Source organism: Protobothrops mucrosquamatus, unplaced genomic scaffold (genome assembly GCF_001527695.2).
Source record: "Protobothrops mucrosquamatus isolate PMUCROS unplaced genomic scaffold, P.Mucros_1.0 scaffold276, whole genome shotgun sequence".
Lineage (NCBI taxonomy): Eukaryota > Metazoa > Chordata > Lepidosauria > Squamata > Viperidae > Protobothrops > Protobothrops mucrosquamatus.
Genome location: NW_015386620.1, coordinates 1,173,413 through 1,192,399, shown reverse-complemented (window position 1 = coordinate 1,192,399; position 18,987 = coordinate 1,173,413). Strand labels below are relative to the sequence as shown.

General features: G+C 35.4%; 1 protein-coding gene across 1 annotated transcript in view; it reads left to right on the top strand.

The window, feature by feature from the left end:
- Positions 1-3,146: 3,146 nt before the first annotated feature.
- Positions 3,147-18,987, top strand: part of KIF13A (kinesin family member 13A) — a 59,378-nt gene continuing 43,537 nt past the window's right edge. The window contains exons 1-11 of the mRNA XM_029283907.1: positions 3,147-3,177; positions 4,971-5,063; positions 6,000-6,180; positions 7,037-7,124; positions 8,470-8,604; positions 11,553-11,665; positions 14,200-14,311; positions 14,668-14,880; positions 15,270-15,380; positions 16,323-16,457; positions 17,299-17,429. Coding sequence (XP_029139740.1) covers positions 3,147-3,177; positions 4,971-5,063; positions 6,000-6,180; positions 7,037-7,124; positions 8,470-8,604; positions 11,553-11,665; positions 14,200-14,311; positions 14,668-14,880; positions 15,270-15,380; positions 16,323-16,457; positions 17,299-17,429 — 1,343 coding nt within the window. The remainder of the gene's footprint in view (positions 3,178-4,970; positions 5,064-5,999; positions 6,181-7,036; positions 7,125-8,469; positions 8,605-11,552; positions 11,666-14,199; positions 14,312-14,667; positions 14,881-15,269; positions 15,381-16,322; positions 16,458-17,298; positions 17,430-18,987) is intronic.

Genomic DNA, 18,987 nt, shown 5'->3' with positions numbered 1-18,987 from the left:
CGTTAGTGTAACTTTTTTTGGAAGAAAACATATTTTTCCACTATCAGTGAATATTAAATTCAACTATCTTTCATACTAGAAAAGCAGTATATTAAAGTGATCTAATAATTACCAACACTAATCAGATTTAATTTTTTTTTAATGCCTACTCATCTTCCACTTGAATTTCCATACCACAGAAAACTACCAAAGGTAAGCAACTTATTTCTGTTCTCTTTGATTTTGTAATTTCACATCAAGATCATTTGCTTATAGTGATACATAATACAGATCTTGGTTTTAAGTACTAATGCCACTTTGCTTTCAGGTCAATACTTTTGTAGTCTAATGTGATTTAGTGCAATTTCCTGTATTATAAATTTGTTAAGATAGGCTCAGAGAAAGGGCTTCAAGATGTATACAAGAATCCATCACTGCCAATGAACAAATTTGCAAATAATTGTACATATTACGACAACTTTTGAGGTGAATGTTCAACCATGTCTCCTTTTGTCCAATGTATGTACTAATTATTATATATTATTGAAGGTCAGTTCAGATGGAACAGTCTCTAGAGGCATGTCTACATTTACTGCAGTATTCTATGGCATATTTAAATGATTGTATGAATAACCTTGGCATGGTTTCCTTTCGCTTTTGTTTAAGAAATGAAAAAATGGAAAAATACTATATATATTCATACATGTGAATTGTTTTCTCTAACAAGCAGAAGCATATATATATGGCCTAGGGCAATTTTTAGAGGGGTTTTAATTATATTTTAATTGGACAAACATTGAAATATTTCTTTTTAATTAATTTTAACTTTGTAATTGTTATTTATGTATTTTTAATTGATTGTCAGCCGCCCTGAGTCCGCAAGGAGAAGGGCGGGATATAAATTTAATAAATAAATAAATAAATAAATATCCTCTATTTGGATTTAGTTTTCATTTATAAAATAGAAGTTAGAGGCACTTAAATTGGAAGACGAGACCAGGGAACAGAAATATTTATTTTCAGTTCAAATAATGCCAGTCTTTCTCTGAAACTAATACTGAAAAATATTTAAAATACATATACAGTGGTATGAAAGAGTTTAGGCACCTCTAATCAAATTCTATATTTTAGCTAATTCCAAAATGAACAAAATCTCATATAGTACAAAGTTTAATATTATCTCTCTCTGAAAACCTTAATAATAGTTTTGGAATGCATCTCAGAGGCCACAGACGCGAATACATTGGAGATTTATAGGGAGATCTCAGATACACAGCATAAACCAGAAATATTAAGAATCTTTCCAAGCTAGCAGATTTCTGCAAGTAAGAATGGGGAAAAATTTGGAAAAATCAGACATAGAAAGATTCTTAAGAAAAGTTTGGAAGCTGTTATTTCTACAAAAAAATGGTATTAAATACAAATACGGGAGGGAGATAGGGCGGTATATAAATTTAATAAATTTAATAAATAAAATTAAAAGATCCTAAATTTTGCTTGTCATATTCAATTTTTCTTTCATTGAAACTGCACACAATTGCACATAAAAAGTAAATATACATTCCAAATTGCAGAAAGATGTTATGTTTAACTTTGTATTATGAAGATCTTATATCCTGCTCACTTAGGAATTCATTGAAATACATAGTTTTGATTAGGGGCTGGATGCCTAAGCTTTCACATACAACTGTATTCATACTGATCTCTAGTATGGCTGATGACAGCAGGAATCATGTTTGTTTTATATTCCATGTATATAACACATAGAAAATGTATAGTAAATTAAATTTGGTAACTAACACCCAAGAGAAAAGGAGCATCAACTTTTTTTTATTATGTGCGTGCTCTTTAAGGGGTGTGAATTTTTAAAAAGAATCCAGGAACTCATCAAAATTCTTCCCTCAAGTTTGAGAAATGTTTGGCCTGATGCCTACTAGTTAGGTTTGTCCTGGAAGGATATTTCTGTGATTATCAACATTTGCATTTGCCATGGCCAGAAGTTTCCAACAATTTTTGACAACTACTTTAAATGCACTTAAGAATGTTAGCAAGACAAGGAATATATATATATGTGATAGAAATACATTGGTAAAATAATACGCACAGTTGCCAACGTTCTGATACCTACCTAGAGATGAATAATTGAATGTTTAATGCATTGTTGAAGATTGAATTGAAGATTAAATTTTAATTTAATGTGTTATATAATGGAGGGGAGTTGAACTCTTCAAACAGAATGCAAAATGGAGCTCAAATCCTGAAGATCCAAGCTCTGTCCCCGCAACCTGCCAGAGCAGTTCCTTCCATTCGTGGAAGGGAGCTGACCTCAGCAGGCAGCTCTTTAACTCCATCCCTTGAACAGCGTGGGATGTCCCTTAATGACCACAACTAGGAGTGCCATAATTGCAGTCATTGAGCGAAACAGTCATTTGGGCATCTTGTTTAATCACCACTTTGCTCAACAATCAAGATTCTAGCCCCAATGTTGGTCATAAGTTGAGGACTACCTGCATTCGTATGTGTTCCTGTCAACTTGCTTATTTTATTTAGCCCCCTCTTGCCAAATCGTTTTTTTAACTATATGTTAAATTAGATTTGTAAAGGCATTTTTCTTTTAGTTAGTTGCCAACCAGAATCTAGCTATCTTGACTTCCAAATGTAGTTGTTCCTCAGCATGGATTAAGGTTGTCAACCCAGATGGGCATTGTCGTGTAAAACATCAGGCTTCTCTGCAGGAAGCAAGGGGGAAGGCACACCTCCTCTCTTCTAATCCCATACAGCAAAAATTCTGTGGGGTTGGGTTGGTCCGTGAGAAAATGACTGGCTCAAAGATACCCAGTGAGTTTTCATGGTTGATGATCCACTAGAACTAGGGTCTTTCAATGCTGCTCCAGGGCCTTACCACTGCTGCCCTATAGACGGACCATAGCTATTTAGTGAAATTTAATATGAAATCTTCACCAGGAATAAAGAATAAGCATATTAGACTGGATTTTAGTGTCTTATTTTTTGTCAAGAAATTAGTTGAAATAATCAAAGTAAAACTAAGAATTAAGAAACTAAATATGTAAGCTTAATTAAACATGGTTTGAGGTTCATATAGTACAAATAGTGATCTAAAGTATGTTTACCCACAGGTATTTGCCTTTGATTACTGTTTCTGGTCCATGGATGAATCAAACACTGCCAAATATGCAGGTATGATTTTTCATTCCTACTATTTTTAGCTGATTCAAAATTTTCTTCTCCATTCCTGATTAACATAAAACATTCTTGTTATTGGTGCTAATATATTTTGGCTGTATAGGTAATCCTCATTTACTGACCACTTGTTCAGAGACTGTTCAAAATTGTAGTGGCGCTGAATGAGTGCTACAACTGTTTCTTGAAGTTTCCTTCATTGCAATACTGCCGGGGTCATATAATTGTGATTTGGGAGCTCGGCAACCAGCTCACACTTACGATGGTTGCAGCATCCTGTGGTTATGTGATCACCATTTGTGACCTTCCCTGCTAGCTTCACAAGCAAAGTCATTGGGGAAGCCCGCAGGGAAGGTTGCAAGATGGTGGTTTAAGTCCTATCGACCTGCCAATCATTGGTCACACATCCTCAGCCAAGAATCAACTGCAACTACTCATGTGCTAGCTTTGCATTAACTAAATTTTGGATTCCATTAAATGAACTGGTGCCAATTTACAGTTCACACTAAATTGAACTGCATTATTTATACTTGCACTGATCATGACCTATCTGTATGTCCTTCTCCCATATTTTCCTCAGCTAGCCCAAACTTTCTGTCAAATTTCCCTCCGCCATCTTGAGCCTTCTTTATGAAGCACTGGATTCTATCCTTTTCTTTCTTTCCACTAGGAAGTGGAAGCAAATCAACTTTACTCAGAAGACCAGCAAGAGACTATGGCTTATTCTCTCACATTATACGTCAGTAAAAAGTAAAAACTAGATTATGGCAGAAGAATCTAAGTCACTTAGGTGAGATAGGCAGTATAGAAATACAGGTAGTCCTTGACTTATGACCACTTGAGCCCTAAATTTCTGTTGCTAAACAAGACAGTTGTTAAGTGAATTACTGCAGTTGTTGAATTAGTAATGCAGTTGTTAAGTGAATCTGGCTTCCCCATTGACTTTGCTTGTCAGAAGGTTGCAAAAGGGGATCACATGACCCAGGACACTGCAACCGTCATAAGTATGAGTCAGTTGCCATGCTTCCAAATTTTGATCATGTGACTATGGCGATGCTGTAAGTTTGAAAAACGGTCATAAGTAATTTTTTCCAGTGCTGTTGTAACTTCGAATGGTCATCAAATGAATGGTTCTAAGTAAAGGACTACCTGCAAATAAATAAATAAACTGAATAAATAAATTAAACAATTATTGATTTATTTAATATTTATTTATTTTAATAAATGAATAAACTGCAACATAAAGCAGATATGTAGACTTTATGCATAAAAAAATTTAGATAAAAGGAAAAATTGAAAATGACACAAAGATTCACTCCTTTCAAGCATCTTTTTATTTTAATCAGTAATTTAAAAATGGTAAGGATTTAATAAATCTCTTATTAAAAAGAAATATAAATCTTTTTATAAACATAAGTTATGCTATTCCTTATGATCGAACATCTTCCCCTTATTACTGCTCTTTTTTTTTGTCTTGAGGTTCTATTTTTAATTTCAACTGAGTTTTTTTCAAGCATTTCTAGCGTCAACACCTTAACATAAAATTGATAACAAAAAATAGATAAAAATACTTTTACATTTTTATTTTTTTCAAAAAAAGTAAAATAATCTCCCATATATCCCCATTCTAATTTTTGTCTCAACATGTGTTCCAACAGTTAGAATTGCTATCGGTGAAAAACAACAGTGGTAGCCCCCAGGAATGATCTGATTGATACAGAGCGGGCAAAGTGCATTGCAGTATAGATAATTCCATCTCAGTTGTGCCTTTTTTCCCTTCTTTTTTGTAGATCAACAAGTTGTGTTTAAGTGCCTTGGAGAAGGAATTCTTGAGAAAGCCTTTCAGGGATATAATGCTTGCATTTTTGCATATGGACAAACAGGTAAGAGTTGTGTTTATAAGTTCCAAGTGGAAATGAGATATTTTGCGGAGGTTGTCACCATCTTCTGGGAAAGAGGAACCACTCACCAGTGTTTTCTTTGCTGTGTGAACCTCTCCTTAAGGTCAGGACTTGACTTAGGTCCAATAATCTCATCCCCCTCCCCACTGTTCTGCATTAATATGGCTTTTTAATATATAAACAGAAAGGCCCTGTCCTCTCTTGAATTTTCTTTGATCCAGTTATTTTTTTCTGGATTTCTTACCTGGTTTCCTATTGTCATGTTGCTTTAACCCTGGTGGTTCTCTAGAACAGGGATCCCCAACCCCCGGTCTGTGGACCAGTACCGGGCCATGGCATGCCAGCAACTGGCCACACAAACAAAGCCCCATCCGCGAGATGTAGGGAGCACATAAAACCACACCCCCTCTGGTCCGCGGGAAAAACTGTCTCAACAGAACCAGTTCCTGGTGTCCAAAAGGTTGGGGACCTCTGCTCTAGAACTCTTGGAGGCTTTCAATACAATCAGGCATACTATTTTTCTGAGTGAGTGGTCAGGATTGAGCATTGGGGATATTGTTTTACAGTGGTTCTGATCTTTCCTGTTGGGTGTTAAGGAAACAGGGTTATGTGGAGATCTGGAATTGAAATGTCAAATGTGATTGTGAGTATGTGTGGACAAACATGTAGCATCTTTTGGGAACACCTTAAAGCAGCCATTTTTTCCCTGAGTTTATGAATCTTCCTTCTGCCTCTAACATGCAATTCCTGGGAAATAATACTTTGTTGTATGCTACCTCCTTAACTCAAATACACATTTTCCTGAGATGGTGCAATTTATACTGTTTATTATTTGTTACTTATCATTTTCAAAAGAGACAGCAATTGGTAACTTTTCCATTTTTAAATATAAAATGCATTTTTATATTCCTCTTTTAGGCTCAGGAAAATCCTTCTCAATGATGGGAAATGCAGAGCAGTTGGGTCTGATCCCGCGCCTCTGCTGTGCTTTATTTCAGAGAATCACTTTAGAACAAAATGATTCACACACTTTTAAAGTAGAGGTGTCCTATATGGAAATCTATAATGAAAAGGTCAGAGATCTACTTGACCCTAAAGGGTAAGTGACCCCCCCCCAGCCCTTTTTTATTCTAGATGTATAGTATATTTGAGGGAACTTTAGTCTCGCTTTATAGTTTGTATTTTTCATTGTTTTCCTAACAGTATATAAGAATAACAATGATTAATATTTATTTAGCCTGCTAGTTGCTGTGGCAGGTTCCAATAAGAAATTCTTTTTAATTTGACAGTCAATTACACATCATGGCTGTGTCACCCCATCTTTAAACTTAACTGTTCTTAATGAGGAAAATGTATACAGACAAGAATGGAAACTATTTTCTTAACTGATAGCATTTCTATTTGTTGCCCTTCTAATAGCCCTCTACCACCACTTTATCTAAATTGGAGAAACCAGTTTGAAGTCACATCTCTGCTGCTGGGATGTGTAATATAAGCCTGACCCTGTTTATTACAGAGAGTTATAGTTATTCAAGCAGAATTGTCAAGAGTCTCTAGTGAGTACTGTAGTGTTTATTAAGGCTACTAATCGTAAGATTTTGTCTTAAAAAGAATATACATATGCCAGTTTTAATGGGACAGTGGTTTTTTTTTAATAATTATGGAGACGTTAGAAGGTTACTTAGTACCATTACAAAATTTGTAAAGGAACCAGATTTTTTTCAAGGAGGGTGTTAATTTCATTGTCCCATTTTCTGTTTTTCCATTGCATCTAGCATCTTCATGTCTTTTTACAGATATGAAAATATTTTTAGTAAAAATAAACCTTTATATTTCTGATAAATGAATTTTCCTTTTGAGAACAAGTTTATATATTCGTTGGTCTATAATGAGTTAATTTCACTGATTCATTTTCCTAACAAAGTTTAAATTATGACAATATTTTTCTTTCAAAGGAGTCGGCAATCCCTCAAAGTTCGTGAGCATAAAGTTTTGGGTCCGTATGTAGATGGTTTGTCTCAACTAGCTGTTACTTGCTTTGAAGTAAGTAAAGTATAAGAAATTGGTCAATATAATGGTATCCCTGGGTTGAGGAATGAATTTGCACATCAACTGCATCATACTACACTATGCCATGTTAGATAAACAATTGGCTGAATATAGGTACTTCTAAGCTTGTACTGCAGGGTGAGAAAAGAAGCATGGGGGCTAATTTATATATGGACAGTATCTGTGTAAGAAAGTAATTTGTGTTAAGACAGATTCACTTGCATAAAAACATGCATGTGTTAAACATATTGTTAAAAGAAACAGAGAACGGAAATGTGCATTATAGGAGAAAATGTAAGTTATATAAATGAGTATTTAAAACACAGCCACTAATATATTTTAGATGTACTGATAAACCAAATAGGTTTTGTTTAAAAACATTAATTTATATTAATTTATTCATTTTCAATTGACTCAGCTATTTTGGAGGAATGGTTTGAATTAGGTATATCAAACATTAGACAATTTTGCGAATCATATATATATATACTTTTATTTTATGCTTGTGGAAACTTCTGAAATGATGAAATGGTTTGGCCTCTTTGGTCTATTTTGGAATATGCATTTTGAGATGATTTATAGAACGGGCAAAAGTGTTGTGAGTTTAAATTTATTTAGATATCACATTATAAGGGCTTAGGGCAAATAACACAACTCCTTCAGTCAGCAAAACAGCATAAAATTATATTTACAAACATGGAAATACCTCCATCTTTCTAGGGCAGCAGTTCTCAACCTATGGGTCGCGACCCCATTTGGGGTCGATCGACCATTTCACAGGGGTCGCCAAGCAAGGCTGTCCGCCATTTTGTTCCCCCTTTTCCGGCGGGTGCCTTACCTCCCTTGGGCTGGGCCAGCTGGTGGTCGGCCTGCTCCGTCTCTGCCGCTTGCCAGCTACGCCTTGGCCGGCGCAGGGGGCGGAACCACACACGCGCGGCGCTCCCGGACAGGGAAAGTCCTCGACTTATGACCGGTTGGGTAGTCCTCGACTTACGACCGGTTTAGTCCTCGACTTACAACCGGTTTAGTCCTCGACTTACGACCGGTTGGGGGTCGCGGCATTAAAAAGGTTGAGAACCACTGTTCTAGGGTTATTTTGAACAGCAACCTCAGAGAATAGATCTTAACCGTGCTTTTGAAAGTAATGTAGATGGAACTTTAGTAGGTGTAGAATGGAAAGGAGTTCCATAAGAGTGAAAAAAATACACATATAACATGCATATAATGTTTTAAGTTGTATTTGTTTATTTACGTCTAAAATAATAGGTTTATATAAATTGCAAATGCTGCAACTGGAAAAAGGAGATTATTGTGTCCAATGTTTTATGTTATTCATCAGGATATAGAGTCACTAATGTCAGAGGGAAATAAGTCCCGGACGGTTGCAGCAACCAACATGAATGAAGAAAGCAGCCGCTCTCATGCTGTCTTTAATATTATCGTCACTCAAACACTTTATGATCTGCAGTCTGGCGTAAGTGAATTAAACATGAAGACATTTTATTATTTGGGTAATATGTTTAAAAAATTAAATCTTACCCAGCTGATTTCAATTGTATAAATGACAATGTATTTCCACTGAAATTTCTGCTGTTATAGGTGTAAATAATATTTTTTTAATCTGGAATTTTGAGGACCAATTTGGTGCAGTGGTTAAGGAATAAAGGACTAAAGTGATATTGGGTGATAAAACAGTTTTAAAATTAAAATGCTTTGACAGTTAAATTCAGCCAATGAAGGCACTGAGTTTCTAATATGAAAGTGAATATAGATTTCTAATGCATACCACAGTTTATTTTGCATTAAATATCAAAATAAATATTGAATTATAAAGGTCCAGTATGACACCTAACTACATTTATTTGGTATAGTTTTCCAATGTGTGCCTATGCAAACAAACAAAAATAGGTGCATTCAGCAATCTGGAACTTTACATAAGTAATTTATTGAAGAGTGTTGGTCAGTAGAGCCTTTTGGACTCCGCATGTCAAAAATTCAGAAAATGCTTACCTTGCCTGCTGGCATGTCATATCACCACCTGCGTCTGGCCAAAAGACGCCTCTCAGGACCTCCTCTCTGGACTCTCCTGTCCACTCTCTGGACCCTCAAAAGTCACATGAGAGAGCCCTGGTTTCGCAAGGCTTCTGGAGCCTCAGAAAATCGTGTGAGAATCCTTGCATGATTTTCAGATGCCTCAGAGGCTGTGCAAGAGAAAGACCCTCTCAGATGAGTTTCAGGGGGTCTGGAGGCCTGTCATGTCACCAAACATGGTGTGGCATGTCACCTGTGACACGCATTTCACAAATTCACCATAGCTGCCTTAGGTATTTGGTGGTAAGAGAGTGACAGACTGAGGTCAGTAAAGGAAAAACTCAGCTTTGTTGCATACTGTCTAGATTGAGGGACAACTTAATCTTGTCTTTTGTGATTAAAGTATCGTGCAAATTTTATGAACAAAGAAAAGAAATTGGTTCATGTTTAGAATCCTGATGCTGCAATAGTTGTATATGTGAAAGATGGTCATAAGTCACTTTTTCAGTATCATTGTAACTTCGAATGATCAATAAACAAATGGATGTGAATTGAAGACTACCTGTGTATCGCCTTTAACCTTGTCTTCAAATGTAGTATATGCATAATTAATTTGTAACTTGTAACTTTTATAGTATAGTAATGCTCTGTGCTAAAATGTTATTTGAATATGAAGAAAATTAAAACATGTAAACTTTTGTGCCACAATGATAAACTCAATAACAATATTTATTTGGGTATTATTTATAGTACATAGTACTATGTACGTCATTATAATACATAGTACATTATTATGAAATGCTTTGAGAAGCTAATAACGGACATTATTGTATCTAGCCTTCTGCCAGTATTTGACCCGCTTTAGTTTGCTTACTGACCAAATTGTCCAGTTTGTCTACTAGATGCTGGGGAATGATTGTGTTAAATGCTGAACTGAAGTTGACAAAAAACAAACGCACATGAGTATTTCTTTCCTCTAAGTGCTTCAAGCTCAGATGGAGAACAGAAGAAATAGCATACCAATTTGGTCAGTAAGCAAACTGAAGCAGGTCAACTGCTGGCTGGAGGTTAGATACAATAATGTCCTTTATCAGCTTCAAATAACATCTTAGCACAGAGCATTGCTATACTGAAAAAAAGTGACTTATGACCGTCTTTCACATTTACAACTGTTGTAGCATCAGGATTCTAAACAGATAAACCAATTTCTTTTATTTGTTCATAAAATTTGCACGATTCTTTAATCACAAAAGACAAGATTACGTTATCCCTCAATCTAGACAGTATGCAACCCTGTTATACAGCATCACAGTCTGATTTAGAAGCATCACTGCTTCAGACAGGAAGGAGGTGCAGAGAGTGGTGAGGATGGCTGAAAAGATTATTGGCAGATCCCTCCCTTCCATCCAGGACATAGCACAGAAGTGTTGCTTGAGCAGGGTTCGTAAGATTGTCTGGGACACAACACATCCACTTCACGACCTGTTTTCCTTGTTACCTTTTGGGAGGATGCTCCGTGGTATCCGAAGCAGAATACCTGTCACAGTTTTGTTCCATATAGCATTAACCTTGTGAACTCTGAAGCTTCCTCCCTCAGTTATGTATTCAAGATGGACAGTGATTAATATTTATATGTTACTTATGTAAGGGTGTAGGTCAGGGGTAGGCAACCTTGGCTCTTTTATGACTCGTGGACTTCAACTCCCAGAATTCCTGAGTCAGCATAGCTCAGAATTCCCAGAGGAATTCTGGGAGTTGAAGTCCACGAGTCATAAAAGAGCCAAGGTTGCCTACCCCTGGTTTAGGTCTATATATATGTTTTATATAGTATGTTTAAATGTGTGTTATGTATGTGTACACTTTGAGAGCAAGCAACTAAATTTCATTTTTAATGCATGCCATTGTGCCCACAGTAAAAAAATGTCAGTAAAGGTTATCTATCATAAGAAGTGAGTATTTTCCCAACTGTTGACCTTTCAAGATGATAGTGAACCTTGGGAGTTATAAATTGAGGCCAACAGAAGGGCAAACCAAATCTTTTCATCCAGTTTTTTTTTTTAAAGGCACAGAGGAAATAAAGCTGAAATTACACAGGCTCAGCTTTGTTAGATGGCCAAATGGCTGAGTAGTATCCCATTTTGTTGGAAAAGTTAAGAATAAAGGTGGCTTATCTCTAAAGATTGCCCTGTCCTATTCATAGCCTTATTTTTTTTTAAAAAAGTATTCAGCCATTTGGCCATCAAATTTCAGCAGTGAAATCTCTCAGTGTTGGATGTGATCAGTGAGGTACTGTGGATGTACATGGGCGTTGTGAGTTTTTACTTCTTTTGTAAATCATAATGTCCATTAATAAAGCTTCAGCTTCCCCCCCCCCATTTTTTCCCTACTTAGAACTCTGGAGAGAAAGTGAGCAAAGTTAGCCTGGTTGATCTGGCTGGTAGTGAGAGAGTATCTAAAACAGGAGCTGCAGGAGAACGTTTGAAGGAAGGCAGCAACATAAACAAGTAAGGCACTGATGAATTATATTATCCAAATAAATTGATTCTAGCTGCACTTATAGGAAGGCCTTCAAATCACGTTTCTGGTCTTTTTGCTACATGCAGATTGTATTTTTATGTTCTGGATGTCCTATTTTTTTTTTCTGCACTTATTTTCTATTGATGAGCTAGAAATATAATTTAGATAGGATTTTCTGCTTTGAAGCAAATGCACTGAAATCAGCCCAAGCAGTTCTGGGTATGGTAATAAGAAGAAATTAGGTTCATGGTTACAGAGGTTTTCAAACTTTTCTTTCTACGGGGTTTTAAAATATAATTATAAAATATAAGAATAATTAACAGGGTACGGGGACATGATTTCAAAATGTATAACTATTAAATACAATGGGAACAATCATAACTGAAGGGTTCCTTCACACAATTAATGTATTTTTCAGAAACAAATAAATGATGCAGTTTTAACGGAGTATTTTTTTTTTTCAAAAGAAAAGGTTCTGATCCAGAAACTGTCTTATTTGGCTTAAAACTGTCTTATTTGCTTCCACTAAAGCTATTTGTAGTGTAGTCTTTTTTAATGAAACAAAGGATAGCTGATGAAATAATTATTTCTTATATGCTTTTAAGCCCCCAGCCCGCTCCCCCACCCCCAATCCTTACTTTCTGGAGTTGATTTGTGGAGCTCCCTGCCCGGTTGCTGCACTTAGTGGGCTTGTTTTGGGCTGTTTCTTTTGCAGAGTCTGGTCAGTTTTCCTTCTCCCATCTTTCCCCTCTGTACCTCAGCAGTCTTGGAGCATCAAGACTTGCAGTTTTGCTTCCGTATCTGGGGACTGCCACTGAGTTGCTTGCCTCAGTGTTGGACGCTTTTTCCCTACTTCTCTGCTGTCTTTCTGGCTTGACTTCTTTTTTCCACACCCACACCCATGCCTGATTCATCTGATCCATTTTATGTAACAAAAGTCTCCAATTAAGGAGGGGTTGGATCTGTTTCAACCCTCGTTCCTAGTCAGCACCAAAGTGCTGGATCCAAGGAGGAAAGGAGCAATGCTTGTTCACTCTGGGTGGTTGAGTTCATTCTCCTTCCTTGGTCAATTTTATTAGTTGATTTCTGAGCCTAATGTTTTGAGAAAGAGAGAAGTTTTCCATGTCATCCATGGTTTTATACTCTTCAATCTTGTATTTATGTATTTATTTAAGACACATATGAGCTCCCATCTCAGATATAATAATTTAACATCAACAGCAACAAAGATAAGTAACTTTAATTGATGCAGTACAATGATACTGAGATCTGAATCAGTCCCTCCTCCCCAGATGTTAATCATAAAACGAGGTTTACTTAACATCCTGGCCCAGGGCATGGGGATACATCCAGGTCTTAAGACTTTGCAGAAGACCCACAGGGGGAGGACCATCCAGATCACAGAGGAAATAGTGTCTATAGGGCAGGCAAAATGATGGAGAAGGCACACTTCCAGGATCCCACACTTTCATTGTCACTTTACTTGGGTCACTCTAAACAGGCCCTCTAGTTAGCTCTCAATGGACACAATAAGGGTGGAAAAATATTTACTTTTTGCCATCCATATGGCCACAAAATAATCCTTAAGAAAGATTCTTATCAGTGTTTGGTCAGCTTCACTCTTCATCTATTCTTCATCTTCTCTCAGTGGCATTCTAGAGCCATGTTTCTCAACCTTAGCAACTTTAAGATGTTTGGATTTGAACATCCACTAATACTGTTCTAAGCATTTTTATATAATCTAAGGACTTGGATAGATCACTGCTTTCCTCCTTTCTTAATTCTCTCCATTAAAGAAGGCATTTCGGACCCAGGGATATATTTTTGTGTGCAGTGTCTCACGAAATACTAAGATTTTTTGTTATTTTAATTTTCTGCAATTGTGCCAATTCTCTCCCTGAAAAAGTCAGAACTAGTTCAAGTATTCACAAATACTAATGCTTTCCATATGTATCTGAAAGGATATGCATTCCAGTCTATGATGTGTCCTTTCCTCTGTTCTATGACATGCTCATGTGTACAGGAATGTATTAGTGTTGTTTAGCTTTACATTACATATAACAAAGTTTTACTTGAGCAAAAAAGGAGAACAAAATCTGAAATCTTAAAAAGACATTTTTTTTAATGTGGCTGGTGTTATTATACTACAAAGGATTTTTTCTTATTGTATGCTATGCTATATGAAGCAGTTTTAAATTACAAATAAACAGTATTAGAAATCACACTGTACCCAAAGTAATCATATTTATCAACCATTCATAACATTACTACATTTAAAGTCTTTAAATATTGGAACTAAAATAGGTTCATTTGAATATTTTTTTTATTATAAAGAAGTCTTAAACTTGCATGTATGTATAGTGTCATCTTAGCATTCTACAGATTCCTGTTCCCCTTCAAAAAAGTTTATTACATATTGTAGAGCCTGCTTTTTAAAAATAAAGACATTGTTAATTGTAAACATTTTTTTTCCAAATTATGTGTCACATGCCCAAATTGATCACATTTACTATTTTAATAGGTCCCTTTCAACACTAGGCTTGGTTATCTCATCACTTGCAGACCAAGCAGCAGGAAAGGGGAAAAATAAATTTGTGCCTTACCGAGATTCTGTACTCACTTGGCTTCTCAAGGTAAACATAGTTATATTCTATTCCTATTTAAAAATGGAGATATCATTTATTACCCTCAAGTAACCATGCACCTGGGTGTACAAGCTGCAGCATATTTAGTAAAAATGGGAAATACTGCAATAAGATCCAGTGTGGGGTTTGTATTTTTCCTTTATGACAATTGCAACAAAACTTATTCTAATTTTTACATACTGATTTCTAATGCTGAATGTTAGAAATGTCTGAGGGTGACCAGATCACTTACAGCTGAAAGAGACTTTAAAATGATATCTGTTAAGGATAAAAAATATATTTCAGGCATAAGAATACTTTAATTTTGTTTTACACATTTTATCTATTCCTAATAAACCTTTTAGGACAACTTGGGAGGAAATAGCCAAACAGCCATGATAGCTACAATCAGTCCAGCAGCTGATAATTATGAAGAAACATTGTCTACATTGAGATACGCAGATAGAGCTAAAAGGATAGTAAATCATGCTATAGTGAATGAGGATCCCAATGCTAGGGTTATCCGAGAACTACGGGAAGAAGTAGAGAAGCTGAAAGAGCAACTTTCTCAGGCAGAGGTAAAGCAGGTGAAAATGTTGTTTTATCCAGTAATATTTAAAACATGAGTAAAATGAAAGTAAGAGAAAGGGACAAATACATTTACATTTAGACAAAACTTTGGAGTTTTCTATAAACTTTGTATCAGAAAAGGGCTTTGTTGAAGGTTGCTATTTTGAGATTCCAATTGAAAGGAAACAGAGAAATATAACTCAGCATTCATTCTATGATTCTATGAAGGAGAATGAAAAGTAATGTCTGCAGTTTACAAATATACCCCAAAAGAGTAATTTGGTCTGAGCTCTCTGTTTTCCAGTTTTCTTAAACATAATTTTGAAATGAAAATATTTTATATAAACCAACGTGGAATTTTGAGAAAGTTGTAACAGGTGTATTTTGAATATTAAAGGCTATGAAAGCACCAGAATTAAAGGAAAAATTGGAGGAATCTGAAAAACTAATACAAGAATTAACCATTACCTGGGAAGAGAAATTAAGAAAAACTGAAGAAATTGCACAGGTATTTATTTATGCAATTATGCATTTAGTACTTAATTGAGATGGATTAAATTTATATTCCTATTTCTTAAACATGTTCCAGGTGCAACATATTTTTAATTTTTGTAGTAATGTTATAGAGCAGACATGTCAAACTCGCAACGTCACGTGACGTCGCGAACGTATCGGAGCTTTTTCCCTATTGCCGGCAATGGGGTGGGTGCAGTTTCCTGGTGATGCGTCCGGCCCGTGGGCCGGCAGTTTGACACCCCTGTTATAGAGTTAATACACACAATGCTGGAGTTAAAGAGGCGTTGAGTCTTATGTATGCTGTAGGTAGTCACAGCATTTCGAAGGCAAGGCTTGCTCATTATAACTGATAAATGCAACTGTTCATTCTACATTGTATTCAAATTTTATCTGTGGCCTGAATTCTTCAAGGAAAGCTGAGCATTCTGAGCATTTCTTCCCTGGAAACCATGCTTTTTCTCACATAAAACAAAACATGTTGAGTTTTTATATAGTTTATTTACTTTCAGCTTCATTCATCTTTGAATAGAAGGTTATAAATAAAAATTGTACCTGTTTGTGTAATTTTTTGTTTTAAGTTCATCTCATTAGCTGGGTTCAAAATAATGTTGGCTTTTCTACTCTATCTGTTACTGATTTTGAAGAACAGTGATTCTGCTCATAGCAAAATAGTGAGTGCGTGTGCGTGGGAGAGAGAGAGAGAGAGAGAATTGAACACTACACCAAAAATTGTTCTGCTTGAATGGGAAAATGATACAGTATCTTACTCAATACCCAACACTATTGCAAAAATTGTGGCATAAGTATTTATAGAGAAGTATTAGCAAGTACATTTCTTCCACTTGTGATTCTTTGGACACAGTTCATAATATTTAAGCTCATTGTCGTGAAAGTAATTACAGCTATTACTTCAAACTTTCTATTAATTTTGCAGGAAAGACAAAAGCAATTAGAGAGCATGGGTATTTCTCTTGAATCTTTGGGGATCAAGATGGGAGAAGACAAATGCTATCTGGTGAATTTAAATGCAGATCCTGCACTCAATGAATTGTTGGTTTATTATTTAAAGGTAAAAAACAATAATAATCCACACTTTCAAGTTCTTTACTTTTAATGAAGTTTGCCAAACAGGATTTGAAAAAGAAAAAAAATAGGAAGCTTACTATGTCTACACCACCCAGCAATTTTTTACTCTAGTCCTTGACTTAAGACCACAATTGAGCCCAACATTTAGGTGGCTAAGCAAGACATTTGTTAACTGAGTGTTACCCTAGTTTACGATCTTTCTTGCCATGATTGTTAAGTGAATCAATTGCAAATGTTAAGTTAGTAAATGGTTGTTAAGTGAATCTGATTTCCCCATTGACTTTGCTTGTCAGAAGATCACAAAAGATGGTCACCTGACCCTGGGACACTGCAACCGTCATAAATATGAACCAGTTGCCAAGTGTCCAAATTTTGATCACATGACCATGGGGATGCTGCAGTGGTTGTAAGTGTGAAAAACAGTCATAAGACACTTTTTCAGTGCCGTTGTTACTTGGAATAGTCACTAAACAAATGGTTGTAAATCGAGGACTACCAATATTTTGAAAGTACGAGTCAGTGTTTAATGAAACCTTTGTAACAGGCTAGCATATGAAGATTTCTCATGTGATTGTCAAAGATTTCCAAATAGCTGTTTCTGACATACTTCCTCTCAGTGTACATGAGCCATGGAGGAACTAGAGACAATTAAATGAGTTTGAGGCAGTGCTCTGTAGAAAGTTGCAATATCACCCATTTCACATTTTACAGTAAATATAAACCTTTGAGTTTGGATTAGATTGCACATACATTGTAATTTATAATTCTTTACTTAGGTTGATAGAAGTGGCAGATTTTATTTTCACTCTATTTGTCTTAATCAGGACCACACTAGGGTTGGTGCGGATACCTCACAGGACATACAGCTATTTGGGATAGGAATTCAACCAGAACATTGTGAGATAGACATTGCACTAGATGGAGAAGTTTCTCTCTCACCAAAAGAAAATGCAAGGTAAGGGCATCTGTAAAATTGGGAGCCTTTGTAATTTAAACAAAAGGACCTTGCATTAACAAAGAGAGGAAGACTCTGTAAACTTGCCTAAACTTTGAAAGCTACAGTTTATTCTAGCTAGTACTAATTTCTGTGCCTGACTTCTTCCTTCAGAAAAACTTGACAGCGTTCATACATTTCACAAAGTTTGTGGCTAATGGTTCCAAGTAGTTTTGAGGTTAAGAGCCATCCTTATTTCACATCAGGCAGATTTTAGTATCAGTAATTTTGGGATTGAGTGCTGATTTCGTGTTCACTTACACATTTATCATTAGTTACACTTTTGATACCTTTTAAAGCCAAAACCAAAGCAGGAAAATATTTTGCAGTAAGATTTTAGTTAGTGTAATTGTATTAGACAGATTTTACACAAATATTCTTATTCTTTAATTGGGGAAGGCCAGCTGTTGGCAAACATGTAAATATATAGAAAATTAGTTTCACTGTGTTTTTTGTAAGACCTGTTACCATGAAAGTTCAAGGCTTAACAACAAAAATATTCCGAACAGATGGTATTCATGTTATGATAGAGTTGCATTGTCATTGTCAGAATTAGTCATTTTGACTGGCAACAATAAAGAGGCATGTCACTGGAAAAAATGTATAAATAAATAAACTTTGTTTAATTTGTGTTTCATCCAAGATTTCTAAATAAGCACAAACTACATTATAGAATTACAACTGACAATCGAATCAGTTCATTGTTGATTCTTGTGGAAAAAGCAATTAACTTCTTTATGATTGGAAAATGAATTTAAAATGAGGATTTTTTTTCACAGTTGAAGTACTGAGGATTATTTATATTGTCAGCCACAAAACAAAGAAATTTATGCTTTAAATATCACCTGCTTGAGAAAATTGAGATGGAAAATTAATTATTTTCCTGGTTTATGTGCCTCTGTTTATGAGCAGAATTGAATGTTATACAAAAGCTACTTCTTTTAAATTATATTCTAAACTGAGAATAAAAGGTATATTTTGCTTCTTTTGGCTTATACAGGGAATGAACTTTATTTTTATGGAATAACTGCATATTGGAGGAATTCGTATTACTGTTGAAGTGATTTAAATAAATGTCTCATTAAAGAGATTTAAACTAGGTTTCTGCAGATGGCTTGCAGTAAACAGCCTGTGACCCAGTTACTTAAATACATGCACTGTATTGGCTATTCCCCCCCCCCTTTTTTTTTTCAGCAGGGATGTACTGCAGCAAATATGTTTTTGTCAGTAAGAATTAAAGTCTTAATTAAATTATTGATGATTTAACACTGAATACAAAGTTATTATTTTTATTTCATTCATGTTTGTATTAATCCTATGTAAGTTAAGAAAATGAGTAACCTATTGATAATATATTTCCAAAACTGGAATACACAAACTATAAAAAGTCTGTCTTATTAGTTTATAAAATGTTGTAAAATACAGAAAGATATGATTAGTAAAAATTAGTAAGGTATAAAATGGTAGCCTTTGATGGATGCTGCTCATTATCAAGTAATTCCAGTTGTAATTATAAGAC